We start from the raw sequence: 23022 nt of genomic DNA, 5'->3' as shown, positions 1-23022 counted from the left end.
TTTGTTGACTGCTCTAGGAGTGAACAATTCAGTGACCCCAGTAGGGAGTGTTGCTCAAAATCAGGTCCATGACTAAACACTGATAATATATCACTTTTACTTAACTCCATTCAGTCACAAAGGTCTGGGCACTGCAGAAAGGAGGAGGACCAGTGAGAGCAATGCAGCCAGACAAAAAAAATGTGACCAAGATTGCACAGAGGACCATTCAGCAGGGCTGGAACTCAAGCTCAGGCTGGCCGACTCCCAGTCCAGCAGTCTGTCTGCTTGAGTGCTCTGTAAAGCACTTCCAAATATCCCCTATTCTTCCTTTAACAAAACTCAAACTTTTCTCTAATACAACCAAATGACTTTCTGGGCCAAACACGAAGCATCTACTCCCCATCCCCATGAATTAGAATCCCTGAAGGAAAAAATTCTTCCTTTTCATCTCTCAGTGGCACCCACTGAATTCATTGCAGCTGGCAGACTCGGAGGTCTTTGAAAGAAGATCCAAAGAACCAGGAGTCTGGCTGCTTTGCTAGGAGATGAAAGATCTCCTGACATGTCTTGAAAGAGGAGAACTTTGTCCCAGTGTCCTTCTCCAAATGTTCCTTTCTCCACTATTATGCTGTCATCGGTTGCCCATATGGATGCTATCTTTCCAGATCAGAGGTGCCTGTGTTTCAGTGACTGGTGACATGATTCTGCTTTCCCAGAAAGGCATAACCCTTTGGTGTAGCCATTCAGCCAGAACTACAATAGTCTGCTTTTGGCTAGGACGTAGCTGGGCTGAAATTGCAGTTTTATTAACTACAATTTTTTTTATTATGGCTGCTACAGGCACCTAAGGTAATATGAAGAGCATAATGTATCTGTAATTAGTGTCAATAAAAAAGATATCATTCTTTATGAGTGTTATGTGGGGGTCAGCCAATTGTTCAGAGTTCATGCTCTTTAGTAAAAGGAGAGATCTGTTTCGAAGTTGCAGGTTGGAGAGTTTTGCTTAATAACATTAATGGTATTAAACCCTGATCAAGCAGTAAGGAAAAATAACCAGCTTCTGACAGTGAGAAGTTACTTGTCTTTTTTCAGTCAAATACCTCCCAAGAACTGAAGAGGGCAATCAGCATTCTGGACTTACCTCACTAAACCCCATAAACTAAATACCTTGTGGGAAAAATACAGAGGCTGAAAATGTTATATGCAATCAGTGGCAGGCCAAGAATTAAGCATGCCCCAGTTTCTCTCTCCAGTCTCTGGCTGTGGATGCAAACATTATGAAGCACCTGTATGCTTTTATCCTAAAAGTTTCCTTTCTAACTCCGTACTCACTGAAAGTGGGGAATCCCCAGCATCCCCAGGCCCACATCATGCTCCCGTGTCCCCATGCTTGCAGTGGTCACAGAGCAGCACTGTGTGTAGCACCCCACCAAATGACAGAACGACTTACTGGGCTATGTAACAGGTCTTCTCTTTCTAATGTGTGCTAAGCAACAAAAATCTGCATATTTGGTCAATCTTAGATAAAAACTCTCCAAGGAGCTCAGTAATTAAATTACCGTGGAGGTCCCTTCAAAATGCTCTTTTCTAAGCATCTTATCTTGATCTCATCTACCTAGACTGCAGAGGGTCTGGTTTTACCAACACAAAACCATCAAAAAACAAAAGCTGTGAGATTTATCTTTCATCATATAAAGTCAAACTTTAAATGTCAAGTGCTTTAAGCCATTTCAATCATAATGGAATTTTTTAAAAATTACTTCTGCAGTTTCTGATTTATTTCTCTCCTGATAGGTTTATGTGTTTTTTTTTTTTTTTCCCCTTTTTCTGATTCTCATCTATCCTGAGGGCTCATGCTCGTGTATATGGCAGCACAGCTTTTGTGTGTGCAGCACCTACTATAATGGAAAGAGCAAGTGAAACCACAGTTCCAAATACAACATCTTTGACCTTTTGTTGGTTTTACCCCTGTAAGTCAGAATTACTGTAGTAGCAAAAACAATGCCCAAAACTGCTTTTGAACTGTGTGAGTCACTGCTGTTTTAACTGTTTGTGATTTATTTAGTCTTATTCATTTGCTTTGCGGCATTAATTTGACTGAAGGTGTGCTTATTGAGGTAGATGTTTAAAAATGTACGTTTTGATAGACTGGGTTTAAGAAGGTTTCTTGAATCATGTTGCAGGGTCAGGCCAGAGTGTTGAGCATTACAGATAAAACCCCAAACTGGCAACTTCTTTAACCACCTTACCCACTGAGAACACTGCACACTGCCCCTCTGCCCATTACGGTCTGCCCAAGGGAGCTGACTAGAAATGATGAACCAGAACAAATGCCACATTCCCTCATGCATAAATCATGATGGGAAGAAAAGTTACTGAAAGAAAAAGTATCCCCCAGCAACCGAGCAACAGAACATGGCCTGAGACTTGCATACGATGGGAAGCATGTGCCAGGACATTTCATCTCCACTTATTTGCTGTAGTCATACAGCTGTCTTCCCAGAGCCTGTGTTTGTGAAAGCTGTGATGGTATTTTTATAAGATGGCAGGTTGGCACACATTGGAACATGGCTCCTCACACCACAGACCTCCTCCTCCCACTCTTAGAGGTCTCCAACCCTCTGCATAAAATCAGCACATGGGAGAAGGGTTGATCCCTGTACTGAAAAATAAGCAATTTGGATATCCTTCCTATCCCTTGTGCCTTCAATAGAGAGGCCTGGAGCTGAATGTCAAGGAAAAAAAATGCGCATAGGAATTCTCAAAACAGCTTTGCCCTCAGAGACAGCTACTGAGGGTCAGGTTTTTTGCACTGTATGTGGATGAGTCATCCTACTGGGGGCAGCAGCATGAATAAAATGAGCAATATTTGACCCATAAAAGTCAGGTTTCATTCTCATATTGCATTCATTGAAAGGCACTTTCCTTCTTGTTCAGAATAAAAGATGTTTTTGAAGCAGTCTGAGCAAGTACAGCAGAGTTTCGGTGGTACATATTAATAGAGAAAATTTACTAACATCTCTGACTACTGACCACAAAAGAGAATTCAAACAATCTGTTCTTCTTGTTCTACCCAGGGATCACTTTCTTAAATGCTGAATCAAGAGGAAAGAAAATAACTATCTTCAAGGGAAGAAACCCTCCAATTTTTATGGACAGATTTGGATTCTCTCTCTGAAAAAATGAGAGAAATCAGCAAGAAAAAACACTACACCACAAAGTTCTACAATTTCTCACCCAGTTCTCCCCTTGCGATTCACTCATATGGGACTCTACCTAACAGATGCACAGGTCATTTTCATTGATCTTCCATCTCCAAGCCCTGATCATCTTCATCAAAATGTTTTGAAACTGTCCAGCTGAGATGATATATGATCCTCATTTAGTCAGTTTGCAGTTTAGGAGTTAACAGGGTGTTTGTAATTAATTGCAGTGCTCTGCTAATGGCCAGCAGAACCTGTGGCTCTACTCAAGGCCTGTAGAAGTTCACTCTGGAAAGAAGCTTCTTTCCAGTAACAGAAGTAGAAAGGGTGAAACTGAAACTGCAGAGAAGGCAAGCAGATGTGGATATGAGGTCAGCAAAAGAGAGCCAAGTGAAACCATGAATCTGACCATGTTCATGTTCTTCAAGGTTTGCAGGAAAGTTTTAAAATGGAGCAGTTCACATTAACCAACAAAGGAGCATGTCCCTGTGAGTTCTGCTAGGCATTGCCTCTTGCAGCTGTCAGGGAGCACCAAACAGCCTGCGGGGGGGGAACGGGGGAAACCCACACCCAGCAATATTGGGCACCTCTTAGATATACAAAGGCATTAACCTTGGGTGTGCATGAGGCTGCAGTGATATCTCTTCTCACCACTTTGTCCCTGAAGTACTTTTCAGACCTCAGGAGAAGGAGCAGAGCACAGAACTGCAATTGCTGAACTTTTTCTGCCTTGCTGAACTTCAGGCCTGTGGAGCTGGGGGCTGGTGGCTTAAAGATCCCTTCTCCCCTTAGAAAGAACACACAACATAAATTTTTTCCCGAGTTTCATGGTTCCATCATAAAGAGGAGGTGACCTGGCACTGCAATTTGTGAAACATATACTGCTTTGGAAAAGTTGAAAAGAGATGAGGATCTATCAAGTCTCCCTGTACTGTGAAGTGCTCCCGGTATCCTAATCCCATCACTAGTGTGAATATTTAGCTTTAAGGGAATAAAAAAATACTATGTGAGATTTCTTTTTAGATGGAGCAAAAGCTGGGAAGGTTGTGGGTAGAAAACACCATTAGTGGAAAGAAACACCAACAGAATAGATGCCTTGAACAGTTCTACATTTTTCACAATTAAAATTTGACACATTTTACTATCCTGCCAGTGGTTAACTTAAGCCTGCAGAATATTAAATTAAATTACCCATAAAATAATTATATCAGTATTAAAACAGACATAATTTTTTGCAACATAAAGATGAAAGCTCATACTGCATGCTGTCTGTAAAAATCAGTGGCCATACAATACTTAGCTCACTAAGCATCAATATTTACTGAAATGTTCAAAGAAAGACATTCAGTCAATCAAATCATTTTCCAATGGAGTTTCAGTAGTTTAATTTGTTAATAACATATTTTAAGAAGCCATTAAACTGTCATGTACTTCAGACTGCTCTACAGTTGCTTTCTAATCAGTGCTGATTACTAAGATATTTGTATCTGACAAATTTGCTTTCAACTTATAATCATCCTTTCTAATTCCTCCAGTAGTTTAGCAATTCGATTTCTGCAGTGGTGATATTATGAAAGGAACAGTGAACAGCAGAGTCCTAAACAGCTGCTCTGAGAAATATCCCTGGGGCCAGCAGAACCACTCTCTTCCTTCATCAGTGTTTCTGTTTTCAGGGATGACAATAATTTCCCTTCTTCTGTATGGCCCATTGAGTGTGATGAATGAAAAGCACTTTAGAAAAAGTTAGAGTTATTCCTAAAAACCCATCTTCCTGACTCTGCACAGTGTCAGTCATAGAGAGTAACTGCAGACAGATGCACTGATCCTACAGCCACACTCTGGAAGAGGGAAAGGGCATAAAGAAGGTGGGAACTTGAGCCAGCTCCTCAAACCTTGGCCATCCTTCGCAAGGAAAAAAGGGTAGGTCTTCAACTCACCCCTAAGTCCAAGTGTGGCATGAAAAAGAGTGTAATTTTGCTTCTGGTATCATCTCAATTATGTAAAGCATTACAGGAAACCCAACCCTTTGCTTCAAAACCGGGAACAAAAAAGAGAACTGTTCCTAAGAGAGGTATCTGGGGTGTAGCACACCACAAAAGGCAGCATTTCGATTGTCTTCAACTGTTCTAGTATGAAGTATTCCAAAATGAAACAGGATCTACATGGTCCTGTCCACTTGCACAGTGTCCACACACAGTTTTGAGAGACATGGTTAAATAAATCACAATTTTATTAACAGCAGCAGAGTTTTTATAGGCTGAAAGATAAACTAATGGTGGAATGAGTACACAAAGCATGTCTCCAACATTCTCCACTCAGAACTGTAGCAGGTAGACTTGCGCCAAAGAGGAACTTGAACTGTATTTGGCGCTACACGAGTATGAAGATAGAATGGGATATTTTAATTATCATCGTTAGAGCTTTTCTCTTGCCTAGAGGCAACCAAATTCCTACTCTTACTCTGGAACCTGACTTTGCAGCTTCTACTAAAAACAATTCCCACCATGGAAAAAAAAAAAAAAAAAGCCTCTCATATTTACATAGACCTGTAACATACTTTTCTTATGCTTGTAGAAGTACCAAAACTCTCAAGAGCAGCAAGTCTAATTTGCAAGTCATATAGTTGTAGAATTGTTTAGACATAGATTCGTTTTCTGCAAAATGTTGCTTCCAGATTGAGTAAATGAAGAGTTTCACCATCATGGCACATCAGTGCACCACAGAAAAACAGAGCATGAATTAAGCTTAACCATCTCCTTATCAGCTATGTGGCTATGACCTTTATTGGTCATAGCTGCAGCTTTGATTTGACAGTTCTAATGGATTTGTTGGATCATTATTTATTTTACTTATCATTCAGTGGTTTTAAAAAACCCTTGTGGGTTTTGGTTGTTTTTTTTTTTTGGGGGTGGGGTGGGGGAGGGGGGAGGGTGGGGTAAAGCATAACGTATCTCTGTATAAGTTCACACCATTTAAAATTCTCATGCCATAAATTAGCCATCTTTTGCAATTGATCAGTTTCAGACAAACCCAGAAGTGTGATGCTTTCAAAGTATATCTTCTTGTACAAATGCTCTGATTTTGTCCCTGCAACCATAGCAATAAATCCGTTCCTGTCAGGAGATGTGGCATTGCCCACACCATGATTACAGCTGTACTGCCTGCAGTACAAGAAATCAAAAGGGGCTGATGGAGGTGAGTGGCAGTCTGGCCAAGAAAGGACTTGGGCTGGGTTGTCCTAATGGAAATTCAAAGTGCACAAAGTGGCCCACTCTCCTGTTTGGCAGTATAACAGGAATTACTTCAGTCTCTCTCCGAAGCACTACTCTTGCTTCAGAAAATGCAATATAAATCAGAATGCAATCACAGAACAGCATGTTCCCCCCTGCTGCAAGGCATAGATGGAAGTAAAGTGCTCAGGAAAGATGCCGTGTGGACAGCAGCTGAGGGAGGGAGGGAGCACTGGGGCAAGAAGACTTTTTGTAGATCTCACAGACCTCTTAGACAAAGAGTGTTTTGAGTGTCTTAAAGCCTCTCCTGAAACAAGGAAGGAGAGAGAAGAAACACTGCAAGCCTATTATTAGTAGGCATCAGAGTAGTCAAGTACTTTAAAATGTTGGGGCCCCATGCCATGCATGAAGGAAGGAGTTGAGCTGCACTTGTGCATCAGTCTAGCTTGTTGTACATGCAAGATACACTGGCTGTGGAGTGGAGAAGAAAGCACTAAGAGCAGAGAACTGGAAAAGGCAGCGCTGCCAGGGCTGAAGAAGCAGAAGAGCAGCTCAAGGCCTCACCCTGCCAGTGAAGATGTTCATGGGTCACTGTGGCATGTGCCACGCACTCCCCAGGTCAGGTAGCTCTTTTCTGAGAGACAGCTGCCTCACAGTGCACTGCTGCAGCATGGCCAGGGGGCTGTCCCTCTACAGTTTTCCTTCTCCTCGTGAACCAGAGCCTACACAGCAAATGGAAACCTGTGCTGAAATACTCCATTCTCTAATGGTGTGGAGTTTTGCCACCCACGAGCAGCCGGATGCAAACTGTAGGGACTCAGAAATCTGCTGACAGTGGGGATGCTGCAGTATTATTGTAGTGTTTGTATCTATATACATGTATCTCACAGTAATTTGTGTGTGTATACTCACAGCATAGAATCATGGAGTCATTAAGGTTGGAAAAGACAACTAAGATCATCTAGTCCAACCATCAGCCCACCATCACCATGCCCATTATCCATGTCCCACAGTGCCACATCTACATGTGTCTTGAGAACCTCCAGATACATGCACATATTGTATTTATAGCTACTCAAATTCAAGGAAGTGATCTTCTAGTTCTACTTTAAATTCCACTATTCATCACTTAGGTAGCAGCCTTATCACCAAGATTTTCATTTAGTTCAAGCTGAAAACAAGTTCTCAGGCCATTTTTAAAAATGCAATTTGAACAAGACATGAGTAAAAGCGAGGGAAGGCCAGAAAACCATATTTTCAAAAGTTTCTGGTAATTTTGGCCACATAAATCTCTCAGTGCCTTTTTGCATGCCGGTCCTATGCATCCCAGGCATGCTGTGCCTGCAGATGAAGAGTGCCCTTCCCATTCTGCACATCCTCAGGAGTGGATAGGCCCTGACAGCCCTGGCTCAGACTTTCCACGGCTGCAGAAAAGGGCAACTGTGTCCTTCTTCCTTCGCCTTTGGATTTTTGCATCTACATAAAGGTAGATATAATAGATTCTGAAGCTTAAGCTCATTTCATAAAGTCTCTTTTATCTAGCGTAAGCCCAACTTTTCCTTCTTTCTTCTTTGGCAGGCTGGAATTTGTAACACCATGCATAGTCCTAACAGGGAGTTTATTCACATCGGGGCCTTGCTTAATCCCTCTGAAAACTATTGATCTGCAGTGACAGGTAGGTAACCTTCTTTTCCCAGGCTGATACATGGGCTTGACTTGGTGTTTTCATTACATGCAGTCCGTGCCTCGACCATGCATAGAACCTCTCAGCAGCACCAACCTCTTTACCCCTTTGTTTTGTGCACAAACATAGTCCAGTATAAAAACAGCATAGAAACACCTGATGCAGCAAAAATACCTATTAAATATTGCCCCTGTCATGCTCATAGCCATCCATTCATAATGGCACACACCTGATGTACCCTCAAACATAAGGCGAAATGTCAGAAAACTGTTTTTCCTTACCGTTTCCCATATTTGCTTTCCAGTCTCTGTATTTCTTTACTTTAGAAACAGAGATTGCTTCTCCATGCCAATCCCAGGAGAGCAGAGCTAGTGCTAATGAATTAACCCCGGCATTGTGATTTGCCATTGCTGGATTGATGGCTCTGTGCCCATCCAAAGCAAATTCATGACTCATTCCAGCACTCTTTCCAGAATATGATGAGTTCTAACTACATCGCTTTCCTCATAGCTCCGGAGAAGAGCAGATGTACACCATACAAAAGATACTTCCAAAGCCATTGATGCTTATATTATTTTCTTCAAAGGAGAGGGAAAACTAGAGGGAAACTGCCAGGAAACAGGGTTGTCAGCATTCTCCCTCTGCCTCTCTCACAGTCACCCAACGGAGAATCCAATGTCCAAGACGAACTCGGAAAGATGTGCCAGAAAGTACCCATCACTCACCTTCAAAATAGATGCCTGACTGAATTTGGAGGACCCTTGGAAGGGTTCTGGGGTCCAGAGAATGAATGAATTTCTCCAGGGTAGATGCCATGGTTGGCTACAAGGCAGCATGTGGTTTTGGTGCTTGAAGGCCAGAGAGGCTTTAGAAGCTGCAAGGCTTACAGCCTGGTGTATGCTGTGCCTGGTGAGTGTTAGGGGTGTGGGGTGGGGAGGAGTGGTGCAGGGAGGTACTTCTGCTTCTTTGACCTGCAGGCTTCTTCCTCCCACAGTCGCAGGTGGAGTGCTGTGATGTGTATGCCGAGATGGGCTCCACCAAGTGGTGTGGGTATCAGTGTGGGTACTGGTCTTAGGAGCAGGCAGGGGCATCCACCACAGAGCTCCATCTCATTGGTTGTGGCTACTGGTTTGATGCTTGGAAATATCAATTCTTTTGGGGGGGTGGGGGAAGGCATTTAACACCTGCCCTACCTAAAATGGGAAAAAGGTGTCACATCTTGGTGGGTTGAAGGTGGGTTGAAGTTGCTTTTTTTTTTCCCCCTAGAAGCGTGGCAAAATAACTCAGTGTTTGTTATCTTCAAAACCACAAAGATCTTTTGAAGAGAAAAAATGAAACCATTTTGTTCTGATACTTTTTCTTCCTTAAGCACTGTAGCTGGATTTGAGTTATAAAAATGAAGTACCTGAGTTTGCCATGTAAATGGACGTTAGAACATAACATTGCTATGCAAAATGACCAGGAAGTTTTTTGTCACCAGTGAGTCGTGGGGATTCCAATTTGAGATACTGAAACCAGGAATGAATTTTAAGAGGCTGCTTTCCAATGCAGTCAGATTTTCACACTGTATTAAAGGAAAAATCCCAGCACTTGTTTTGATGCTGCCGTTCAGAACCTTAATGAGTGCTGCTGTTGAAGCAACATTCCTTGGAAGAGTGAGATATGCAGCAAACCATCAGATCACTAGGAAAGCTGAAGCGTGTGCTCTCATGTTCCCCTTGCACCACTCTCATGCTGCCCTGAGGTGTCAGAAAGCAGGAAGGATGTTAGACAAACTGGTAAGCGTGACAATAACCAACTGTTTATTTTCATGAACCTCTGAGGCCGTATTTCATGTTAAAATTCAGAGGAAACAATATGAGCTTTATGTTGTGGTTTACCTTGGCAAGCAGCACACAGCCTTTTGCTTACTCCCAGCCCTCCCAGTAGGATAGCAGAAAAGAATCAGAACAAAAAGGTAGAGCTCATAGTTTGAGATAAAAACTATTTACCAAAACAGAAAATGGAGAGAGAAATAATAGTAATAATCATTATACACACACACATATATATATATTTAAAAAACAAGTGATGCACAACACAACTGCTAACCATCTGCTGACCAATGCCCAGACATTCCTGAGCAGTGGCTGTCCCCTCCTAGCCAATTCCCCTTAGTTTACAGTTTTTTCACATGATGTCATACAGTATGGAATGACCCTTTGGCCAGTCTGGGTCAGCTGTCCTAGTTCTGTCCCCACTCATCTCCTTCTGCCCACCACCCCTTAGCTGGCAGGGAAGCACAAGAAGCTGAAAAACTGGAGCATCTTTGGCTTTGTACAGCACTGCTCAGCAACAACTGAAACATCCGTGTGTTATCAGTATTGTTTTTCACCAAAAGCCAAAACACATACCAGACACTATGAAGAAAATCGACTCTGCCCTAGCTGAAACCAGAGCAGCTTCTGCATATGTTTAAAACCCAAATGCTAAAAGAGAATGCTTTTGAGGTGCCATTTTAACTGTGCTACTTGGAGAATTCACTTAGTCTTAACAAATGTTGCTTCAGAGCATGTGAAAGAAGGTTTATAAACAGAGAGACTGCAGGTGCAGAGCTTGCTATCGTCAGTTAATGCTGCAGGTGCTGCAGGCAAAACAAATAACAGGACTTTAGGTTTATTAGTAAGAGGCAAGGTAAAGAATATGCAGATCAAATGACTCATGCACTATTGTAATACCCAGAACTCCTCCCCTCTTTGCTTCCAACAGCACATGTGAAATTAAGCAAATAGCTCTGATCTGGGAGAGAGTTGGGGAAATCATACAGGTTCAGTGGTAATCAAAAGATCAACTGTAAAAAGCTGACAATTCCAAGGTCCAACTAGGATTGCATGCATAATTTTTAGGTACATAAAGATGTCCTACTGAAATAGCTGAAACTGCACAATTTCAATGTAACATTTTCATATGTTGAAAAATTATGTGCATAACTCTAGTGAATCAAAACCAATTTTCTGCATATACATGCACCTGAGGTTGTTAGGGAGTGTGTCAGTGCCAGGAACTTGGCTTTACCTCTTCACATTGTTTTGGTCTATGGATAAAGAGCCCTTGGAGCCATTTTTACTGTTCCTGAATTCACTTGGATTTGGCTTTTCAGTTTGTTAAGACTGCCAGAAACATGGGCTGCAAAGGCACATACAAATTAATAACTGTTATTGAAATCATTCAAAACCAACAAAGCAATAATACTAACATGTAAAGGTTTTGTGTAAGACAAAATCTGCTGTAGGTCGATGAATCCAGCAGCACAACTGTGAGGCTGCCACAGCTCCATGTCCCCAGTACAGCTGCCTGTGTTCCCAGCAGGCACATAGACCTAAACACAAATACAATGTTGGCCACAGAGCTCAACTCAGAAACACAAGCACCAACTGCCTCACTCTTATCTCCTATAGTGGGATCACCCCAACGCTCCCTATGATGCTCTAGTGTGCTTTGAGCAGGATCTCTTTTCTCTAAGATGTCATTTCACTTCTTAGCTGCTTTTGTGCCTCTCTGCATCCTCCTGTGGGCAGATGAGCCCTCAATGGACTGATGGCCCTGCTGTAGCACACCTGGGAATGCCCAGCTGTGGTACCTTGTGCTTCTTTGTGTGTGCGGAGAGCAGCTCTTTGTCACACAGCCTAACAAAATTCAGGAATACTACCCATTGCTCAGGTGTTACCTGAGGAATCTTAACGTTAGCACCAAGAGCAGTTTGCCCAAATACTTTGCAGGAGCTTTTTCCAGATTGATAGGTGATGAAAAGCGCTGAAAAAAAGTCATTCACCACCTCCAATATATTCTTCATCCCAGAAAGAAAGATTGCCACATCATCATCATGGACTGCTGGTAAAAATGGAGGTGAGCTATTGAAGATTAAATCCTCAGGAGGATCTGGAATTGGAGGATTTTATTCTGCTTCAATACTGAAAATAAAGACAAGCTGGATAAAAATACATATAGACTGTACTGAGAAGAGCCAAAATATGAGACCATTCTTCTCACGCCAAAAGAACCAATAGGTCTCTAACCTATTCTTACCACAACTATTTCTCTGAGCTATCTGCATTAAGACCTCTGTGTTCCCTATGTACTCCAGCAGTCTGTAGGCAGCATTTCGTTTGGCCATTCCATCCCCACAGTTCCCCAGTGGGATATTTTTACTGGTGAATATATATCTGTTTTACTTCCTGATTTCCAGGAAGCCAATGCAATGTTTGAGGTTTGCAAATAAAATCAGTTCCAAATCTGTAAAAGTTTGTGGCTGTTTTTGTTTTCTAAGCTCAGACCTATCTCCTGATAAATGTAGCCATTAGTCGAGCTGCTTGAAGAGAAATTTTGAAATGGTTCAGTAAATATGAAACCAGGCATTATATCTGCAGGAAGATATGCCCCACTTACAGAGTTTATAAACACATGGGAAATGTATTTGATATTTGAGCTGGCAGAACTATAATTCCAAAGAGGAGGATGCTCTAGGGAAACTGGGAACAGCCAAGACCTGGAAGGCAGCTGTGAGTAAGGTTTGTATTGAATGGTTTTGCTGCTTTTTGAATCAAACTCTAGGTATGGCAGCAGTTCGGTATGTTTATGTGTTTACTCCAGTGCAAGGTAGAAATTCTACCTGTCATTAAAAATAAAGTCAGACTAAACTTTAGGGAATTTTCCCTGACACAAGTGCACTGAGCTGTGAAATAATCTCCCAAGGGAACAAATGGACACTTGGATGTCTAGGCCTCAACTAAATACAAGACTACAAGAAGGTTAAGAATAGTTCTGATAAATGAAGGGAAATAAGTCATCTGTTACTATAGGTAACATAGCAGCTGCAGAATCGTGCTGTGCTTATAAGGGTCTACTGGCTCTGCAGCTAAGTGGACAGAACAGCATTACACTGAAACTCATCCACAGGCCTGAATCCAGCATGAGAAGAAGCCACAGAGATTTCAGGAGCTGGGATCTTTCTCTCCCAGTCAGCAGTTTTATAGGACCATTAAGATTTTATAGAGCCCATCTGAGCTGCACCTGACGCACAGCTGACAGCCAGGTCCTTTCAATGGCCCTTGTGACATAAACTGGTGTTCTCAGCAGCTTCTTCATTACCTCTGTCATTATATGCGCAAAAAAAATCCATCCCCTACAGTGATACCCTGGGATATCCTGGAGAGACAGGGATCGAACAGACTGAAGATCTAATTGCCAACAGTGCATTACAACATGATAGATGCACCTCTGTGTAAAAGTTATTCTACTGCTTCTGTATGCATACATTGCCCAGTAAAGCCAAAATTATTGTCCCTGGAACACTGAAATCTTCCTTCCAGTTCTCTTAGCCTCACATTTATGTAAAATCCTCCCACACCTGTAACAATCACTTCTAATTTCACTTTAAAATTTAAAGCATTTATTGCACAGTGTATTTCAATGATAAAAAATACACATACATATATACTTCAACATTCCTACTTCCACATGCAGTCTCTGTTCATACTCCCCTTGCGATGAGTCAGTTTGGGTAGAGGACTTTTTAATTCTCCAGACAAAGTCATAGCAAGATCCTGCTGAAAACTGAAATAAGGTTCTGTGTTAAAAATCAAAGATGATTAAGCCCAGAAATGTATAGTATTTCACTATCAACTGAAATCCATAGACAAAAATAAAATCTACCCTTCTAAAGACATTATCTTGCTCCACTCCAAGTTGTTGGATTTGGTACAAAATGATTGAGTGAAAAATCCTAAAGCCTTCACAAAGCAGGCAGTCACCCCAGTGGATTATGACAGCTCCTGCCTTTAAAATCCTGGGAAATTTTAATGTCCTGTGATTGCATTGTGAACTTTCCTTTATGTTTTCAAGGACTACATTTTGGGTTCTTTGACTTTTCTTTGCAGCTTGGCAGAGAGATCTTAGACGTGCTCTTCATATGAAATTTAAATGGCTTAGCAGGTGTGAACAAAAGTCTGTTAGTAAAAGCTCACAAGCCCAGAGGGTTGTTTGCCAATATTTGACTTCAGTGAACGGTCTATTGAAGATCTAGGATCCCCTAGTGCTTTTAAAAGTACTGAAGCACATGTACACATATTACATTTGGAAAAACTGTAAGTTTTTGGCTGACCGTGCTTATGGACTGAACAATAATAACCTGTGGGTATTTTCTGCATTTTATTGAACAATTCTGAATCTACTGGAGTCAGAAAGGTTTTTCACTATTTTAATATGAGTTAACAGATGTTTGTGATAAGGAGGAGTTTTGGCTTTCAGTTGGTTGTAGCAGTGTGTATGAATTTGACACTCATAACCCTGAAACAATCATGCGTTGCACAGGCACGCAGCTTCACAAACGCATTGTGCAACCACATAAAGGAGGATGTGATCTGAGATCTGTAACCTCTGCACTCAAAATATAAAGCTAATGATTCCCTCATCTACAGAGAGTTATTAATTAATGCTACTTCCTTTTTTAAATACTTTAAGAGGAGTACACTGAAGATGAAGTAAAATGCAAAGGTACAGTAGGAATTCTGGGTCCTTCCAGTACAAGAGTTACCTGTGAAAACTATAATTTTTACACAAAATGGGCCATACAGATTATCTCCAATTAGCAGTGCTACTTTTTATTTATCAGTGCAGTACATAAGATTGATATCCTCTTGGGAATATTAAGATGTCTATATATGGCATCACAGTATAAGATCTATTAAAAAATCCAACTCAGTTTTCCAGTGGCTAAGCAAATGTTAAGCACTTTGGCCTCCGTCTTCCATACTCAGTTTGAGGCATCGTTTTGCCTCAAAGAAAAGAAAAAGACCCAAACCAGAGAAATCATGACTTACCCAAGGCTACATGGAACGTATAGGAAAAAGCCATGGATTGTGTCCAAAGCCCAACTTGAGCACAGTCACCAGAGAGCTAGGGTCCCAAACCATCGGATCCACATAGCTCAGCAAACTCCATTAAATATGTGGTTTCTGCAGATTGCTGATTTCTGTGGAGAAAAAGAAAGGAAGGTGCCTAAAAAGGAAAAAAAAAAAAAAAAAAAAAAAAAGACAAGTTTTGGGGAAAAGTATAGTTCCATTGAAGATTTACTTTAGGAGGAAAAATTACTCGAGATATCTTCAAATTACAAAAAGTGTTTTGAAATATGTTTGGCATATCTTCAATGCATTTTTGACAGCTGGAGACATGTTGGAGAAATTTTTTGAATTAATTTTAAATATCACTCTCTCCCTTTGTGATTCCTTGAGTGAGGTGTGTTGTAATTTATTTTTAAAGAGGCATTGTAGGTTTCTAGATGCTGGTAAAGGAATCCAAAGTATAATTTTTGCACCCTGCCACTGTTCAAAGAAAAGGACATTGAATTCATTTAAATACATTTGTGAAAGATTGATTCACCCAATGGAATTTACACGTCTCCTTTCACTAATTATTCCTGAAGTTTCACCTATCAACTGTCGAGGCCAGACTCTTTTCAGCAGTCGAGGCCAGACTCTTTTCAGCAGTGTGCGGAGACAGGACAAGGGGAAATGGCCAGAAGCTGGAGCATAGGAAGTTCCGCACCAATGTGCGCAAGAACTTCTTTACAGTGAGGGTGACGGAGCACTGGAACAGGCTGCCCAGGGAGGTTGTGGAGTCTCCTTCTCTGGAGATATTCAAGACCCGCCTGGACGCCTACCTGTGCGACCTGGTGTAGGGATCCTGCTTTGGCAGGGGGGTTGGACTCGATGATCTCTGGAGGTCCCTTCCAACCCCTACGATTCTGTGATTCTGTGATTCTGTAACTGACAATTTTTTTAAAGATGAAAAAGAAAACAGTTTGACTTTCTCTGACAGCAGAGAGCTTAACAGAGCTAGAATGTAAACTGGCACCTCACCCTCCTTGCCTCTCTAATGTCTACATTACAGGAAGAAAGAGCGCTAACAACTCCTTTTTATGCGAGCTTTAGAATCCAGAGTTTAGTCTAAATACATATGGAAAGAAAGCAGAAAAACATCTATTTTAATAATGGTTACCTTGCACTTTTTATCTTCCTTAATATTTATCTTAAATTACATGCTTGTTGTGTTACTTTGAAATTAATGATAAAGTGATGGCATTGAATGTGTTTGCCCATTTTTACTGGAATAGAAATATCAGCTGCCACTCTAAAATACCTACAACAACAAGCATTTCTCTCTCTCTCTCTTTCTTTCTTTCTTTCTTTTTTTTCTTTTTTTTTTTTTTTTACCACTAATAGGAACACTTCTGAAAAAGGTACGCAGACACAGTCTGCCAAGCACACAATTTTATTGGCCTGATTTTGGAAACAGCTTCAGAAAGTTGGAGAACAATCTTAATTGCAATTACTTCCGCTCTGTTTATGAAGTTGAGTCTAAGAGCAAATTGTTTCTGCAGCAAAACTGGGTGTTCATCAAAGAATCAAGACTCCATATAAAATGCAGTTAACACTTGCCAACATATCAGTTAAATTGATTCTAATTTTCTACTTTTTTTTCAAGGCACTTATATTACCCTGCCGCAAGGCATTTTGGCTGTCATTATTATTTTAACATGTGAAAGGTTAGTTGCATTTGCTGCTTAACTGTTCTGCACCAATGGCCCTCTTCCAGGTGTCCTTTGTTCCTCCTTAGGAAGAAGCAGTATAAAGGTTCGGTAATTGGTAGACATCTTTTTTTTTTCTTTCCTTAATTTATTATTATTATTATTATTTTGAAATATATAGGAGAATGGAACGTAGGCAAAGGCATTTTAAGAAGTCCAAAAGTACTGTGGGAAAACTAAGATTTTTAATAAAGAAAGGCCAGAGGGTGATTTTATTGGAAGAGGCAGCCAGGCTCTCAGGCTGGCACCTGCCAGAGTTTTAGCCCTTGGGAGAAGAGAGCACCCAGGGAGTTCTCGTCTCCTCTCACCACTCCTCATCCCCTGGGCAGTAGGGTTGGAGGCCAGGACATGTCTGTATTTTGGCATAGACACAAATACAATAATTCTGTTGTTTGTGTCATATGTTTGCTTTTTTTACTTGTCAATCACAAAGTTTTCTGCTTTCAGGTAAGAGTGCAGTTAAATGCGTACTAGTTCTTAAAGAAAAAAAAGAGAGAGAGAGTAAAGTACACACACACACTCACAAAAAGCCATTAAAAAAAAAATCTGGGTCCAGCATAAACAACATATATTTGCTTCACACCAAGCAGAAAAAAGTTCTCCCCTCTTTTCCTCTTCCAGACCTATTTCTCCCTTCCCAAGATCAGAATGTTGTCTTCTCCTGCCTGCCTGGTACCATTAACATAATCACAGCCATCGCCAAAAGCACCCTAAATTCCTCAGTGATGGCACACATTCAGTTCTCTACCTCACACAAGAGGGGAATGCTCTTGATGGCTGCTAGCCAGCATCACTCCCTAAACCCTCATATTTGTGGCAGATAACAACAAACAGGGAGAGTACTAACACAGCATGCTTCCCACTGCAAAAAAAATTAAGCTTTTAGAGCTGCAAAATAAATGTATTTCCTGAATTGTTCAGTGAGACTGACTTTCCAGCTATGGAGGAGGAAAGGGCTCTTTACCAGGACATGGTACAAAAAGACTGTAAAATGTATTTATTTTTTCTTGAAGATCCTTAGGCCATATTTACTGTAGCTTCTCTGAAGAACTTCTCTAACTTCTCTAATGCTTCTCTAACTCCTCTCTTTTCCTAATAAAATAATCACTCCGGATTCTTCGTCAGTTTCTCACCCGTCTTTTCTGCTTTCCAAAATTAAACAAATCTCTCTGCTTCTTATCTATAGTGGTAACTTACTGAAGAGCATATACTACATCCATTTCTTGTTATAGGCAGAACTGCAATATGAACATGTGTTATAACCCTACCAAAGCCCTCTTGCATTATACTTCTCCACAAATTACCTTTAAATTATCTAAGATTTCAAACGGTCCGTAAGGAAACATCCTGGGGCTCTCACTTTGGACTTTAAGTCTTTCTGCCAGCCTTTCATCTTCCTTTCATTTTGTTACATCTACATTTGTTTGGCATCCAAGAGCATTTCTGAGCCTTGGGCATCTCCTTCAATGTGTTCCTAGCACATGTTCTCCTGGGTAAAGCATACAGCACAACAGTTGGATCCTCCTCCTCACCATAATGCTGGGGACCCTGAGCCAGAGGGTGCAGAGAGCCCGTGGGGCCTTACAGCATCCCAGACCTTCTGGTTCTGACCACATTATGAGTTCTAAGTAACAGCCAGCACAAATAAACAGATTCATTTTGAAAAATGAAAGGCTACATCTCCCTTCACATCTCTCTGAAGAATGTATTTATAAATGTGCTTGTAGCTTTATGTCAACAAATTAATCCAAACAGACTTCCCACATCTAAAGGATGAAATCTGGAAAGCTGTCATGTACACCAAAGTCCATCTTACAACAACAGAATAACATATTCTTCTCATTTCTTTTCTGCAATCCATTCTCTGCTCATCTACAAAGACCAGTGTGGTCAAAGACAAGATTTTCAAGGAAGATATAATATATTACATGAGAGAAAGATGGTAAAAAAGCATCCAATCCAAACACTTGAACTCTTCATAGGAGAATTAAAAAAAAATCAAAGCAAGCAGAGTTTCACCAAAAATCAGCCCAAGGTTGAACAATTATTCCAGAGAAAATTTGTTGATTTCTGTCTTTAACACACAGTTGAGCATTCTGCACAGCTTGTTGAAACCAGCAGGTAAGCAGATCCCTTTGTTCATCCAACCTTCCCTATGATGGGCACTCCTCAGTATGCCCATATCCTCGGATCAACCTCTTTTCTTGCTTGGACAGTAGTGAAAAGACCAATCAGCTCAAGAGATGCTTGTAAGTTGGGGTGTCTCAACTTACATTGGACAGTTATGGTTTTCCTAGACCACTGCATGTCTGAATTCTGTCCAGGAGCAATGTGATTTAACCCAGCACCACAGCAGAGATGAGAGACCCTCTCTCAGCTTCCTTGTGTATACCAGTTAAAGTAACATTATTGGAAGCTGCAGGTGTGAAAATTATTATTATTATTATTATTGCCACAATTCCTTCATTAGTTAAAAGTTTTATTTCAAAACTGCTTAATTGTGACATTATCCAGCAACTGCCATGGGTACAAAGCTGGTTATACCTTACACACCAGAATACATATGACCAGAATCTGAATTTCCTGTCCCTTAACCTAAAATCTTCTACTGAGTTAACTGATCCTTCCCATACATATCTAAGTAAATCATTTTCTTCAAATGAAACATACTTCAGCTCATCACCAACCAAACCTTTCTCTGCACAGCTTCTGCATACTGCTTTTAAAGCCCACAGACCTTTCAAGAACTGGAAAGCATCAGGATTTTCCACCTCCTCCCTGACTTGAAAAGCACTCAGAGGAACAAAAGTAAAGTTGCAGTTGTATCACTTTGCAATTAAGTTTTTGTTTCAGTTCAACACACTCACCAGATTTGAATTACAAACAGTAGGAAGCTTGATTTCAGGGCACTAATTGATCTTACATAATGTAAGTTATTGGGCTGCATTGTGTTCAGCCATTTACTGCAAATTTTTAAAATATTCCTTGAAATCTTTTCTAACAAAAGGTCAGAATGCATGGTGGAAATAACATTATGTCCCATCCCTGCTGCTAGCTTTGGCTTGTGTGAAGATGTAGAAGATAAAGAGCAGAGGAGTTAAAAACAGTAGAGAAAACATGAATTGGAAAACTAAAATTAAACAGCATAAACCATAATTTGAAAGGGCAGTATCCACTTGCTGGATCCCAGTCATGTACTAAAGCCACTGGAAGAAGAGCAAAACCAAGTACATATGAGAAGTTATGTTATTCTGGGAATGCAAAAGATTAACAGTTGTCCTTCTTAAATATTTTTGTGGCCTTTGACAACTCTAGAAAAGATACCTCCTTGAGAAACTCATGGTAACGAGCAGAGCAAGCACAGCTCATGATACTGCAATGAGTTGTTGTATGATCAAGTAGGTCTTGAAGACCTAAAAGTAGAGAAACAGAAAATGTATATTTCTATCATCAATAAATTCTCATGTTTTATCCTCTTCAGGGCCACCTGTTTGTTCAACTTTTATTTTGGTGCGCTGGACTGTAAATGCAAATAAATAACTTGCAGGAGCATGTGCTCCTCCCCCACCTGAACTCTGTCACTTTCCCCAGACACTGAGTGATGTAGGACTCTGAAGATATTCCATTTACCAAACTGTTTTCAAGACACTCAGAATTCCTCGTCTCTCTGAAACCTTCCTTTATGATGGCTCCTCTGAGGCCGTGGTCAAGCAGCTGTGCCTCAGCAGGCTCTCCCCAAATGCTTCCTCTCTCACCCACAGTCTTGAGTTCTGTTTGATTTTCTCAGAGTTTACATTTTCTTTTTCGAAGAAAGGGAGAACAAAACAGAACTAAAACCACGTAGGTTGCTCTGAAAGTAATGCCTCCAATTTATTCCCCTGGAAAATACAGCAGATACAAAGAGCGTAACAATGCTATTAGATAGAGAAAACTTAGCTACAAAACAATATTTTTAACATGATCACCACTGATAGCTATGCATTTTTGCCAACCATGAACAAGAACCTGCATGCTATACTCTTAAAAATCTGCCATCCAGATTGGCCATCCAGAACATGGTTTATCTTTCACATCGCTGGTGCCACTACTGAAACACAGTACACATTGCTTCACTCTGCTCACATCCACTGTTTGGCCACATTTGGGTCTTGAATAAGAGTAGACTAGGAGCTGATCGTCCTGTGGAATCATGGCTGAGCTGTAACTTACTGTCAAATTTACTTTACATTTCATTTGTTCCTTGTCCTGAAAACTAAGATATAGATTATCTGAATGATTACAGCATCATAACACTGTTTTCTGCTCATTTTCTTGATGAGCAATGAGAACTATAGTAGCACAAACATTGCACCTTGTGGGTTTCAAGGCTGTTAACTGCCTGAGTCCTAATACCAAGTGGATGTCATTGGCCATGAAATGATCTGTATGAACTGCTCCTCAAGCCTCTTGCCTCTTCTAAGCCCATCTGGGGGAATTTTTTTTTCTTTCATGACACATTGATCTCTCCTTTACTGTAGGAGCTGCTCACAAAAACTGCACTTTCCTTTTCTTGGCTTTGTTCCTTACTCAGTATTATTAATCCACAGCGACACATATCATATGTTCAACCTTGCTTGATCACAGCCACAGCACACACTCTGAAAATTTTTCACTGACTGAGGAGTTCAGAACTTTTATTCTTCCATTTCCTATCTGTAGCCTTTGGGGAAGTCCCCATTTTCTCTCAGTTCTTATACTCTTCATCCTGTCTATGCTACATCCAAAACCTATGCTGCTGCTCAAACAACTGGAGAATGAGGTTCCTATCCTCTTGCTAGCCCCAGCCAGTTCACAGGTTACCTCTTTCTCTTCCACAAAGACTACAACTCCCCTTATGAAAAGGCATTGCAGTTCCTCCTTGAAAGCAATATAGCATCTATCTATCATATCTGTGCGGCTTACTTGTGTTTTGAGCACAGAGAGTGCTATGGGCTGTGACTGACTACTTAAAGGACTATCATCTTAAAAAGGGTTTTTAAGTGAGACTATTATTTGAAGCAAACAAGTACCTGAAAGGAAGGCATGCTGAAGTAGAAACAAAGCCTGCACTTCTACACTGCTCTTAAAAAAAAAAAAAAAAAAAAAAAAACACCACGATTATATATATATATATATATTATATATAGTCTTTGCCACAGACAAAACCACACAGCTATTTTCTCACAGCTGTAATTACAGCTCACTGTCACACTAGCTGAACCATCTCATCTTGCTGGAGGAGAAATATTAGATGAACCTATACAGTGCCTAGTGCTTTTATGCTCCACTTTTATCCTCATCCCTGAAGTTGTCTGACCTGTGGAAGTGCTGCTGAAACACTGCCGTATTTCTTAATGCAAGGTAAGCTGGAAACCTTGATCATTTCAGAAGATGAAGCTAAGCACTAACCTGTTTAACAGTTTAAACTGCATCAACTGAAGCTTCAATGATACAATTTTGTGCAACAGAAAAGGTTGCAGCAGTGCCACAGCTTCCTAAGCCTGTGATTTCTACCTAACTCAAAATGAATGCATGTACCATTTCAGCAGGTGGTTTCAAGCACTTTCAGTAAATGGAGGCAATTTTGTGTTGCTATTCTGTACCATCAGCAAGTTTCATAACAACTCCATCCTGAAACTGCAGAAAAGAGCTACAGCACCAGAGTCTGTGCTACAGATCATTCAGAGTGTCGGTCTGGATGCATATTGTGTCTACTCACTGATACAGCAAGTGGATCAGAAATGCTAATGAAACCTGGCTAACGAGACCTTTACCCGTATGTCCTTGTCTGCAAATGAACTGGATTTCACCTGTTGGGACTGAGGTCCACAAGAACAATTTTTAGCACAATAAGCATCTTTCAAAACTTTTCTGAAGCTTATCTTAATTAGGCTTTGTGGTTGTGTGAGAGGTAGATTGTGTTTTTGCAGTGGAAATTTCCAGTATTTCTGTATGTAGCATAGGATAAGTTACCTTTCACAAAGGAAGGTACTGAACAGAGTAAAGTTGAGACTGGGGCGTTCCGACCTAGGTAAAACTGGCACAGGCACTAGGTAAGGTAATTACATAGTGTAGGGGAGAGTCCAGTACAGAATAGAACTAGTGTGCAGATTGTTTAAAATATTGTCCTCCTATCGCCATAAAAAGTACAGAACATACCCAAAGACAATGGATTGGTAACAGACATTGTATGGAAGTTTAATGTAACTATGGAAGGGTAACGTAGCTATGGAAGCATAATGTAGCAAAGGAAGTGTAGCATAGCTATGGAAGTGTAATGTA

At 40.8% G+C, this 23022-nt stretch overlaps 1 protein-coding gene across 1 annotated transcript in view; it reads right to left on the bottom strand.

Annotated features, from left to right (window-relative positions):
• Positions 1-9193, bottom strand: part of THEMIS (thymocyte selection associated) — a 78937-nt gene extending 69744 nt beyond the window's left edge. The window contains exon 1 of the mRNA XM_031610381.2: positions 8825-9193. Coding sequence (XP_031466241.2) covers positions 8825-8915 — 91 coding nt within the window. The 5' untranslated portion in view covers positions 8916-9193. The remainder of the gene's footprint in view (positions 1-8824) is intronic.
• Between the last annotated feature and the right edge of the window lie 13829 nt (positions 9194-23022).

This window comes from Phasianus colchicus, chromosome 2, assembly GCF_987193195.1.
Source record: "Phasianus colchicus chromosome 2, bPhaCol1.hap1.1, whole genome shotgun sequence".
NCBI classification, from domain to species: Eukaryota; Metazoa; Chordata; class Aves; order Galliformes; family Phasianidae; genus Phasianus; species Phasianus colchicus.
This window is presented reverse-complemented; position numbering and strand designations above follow the sequence as displayed.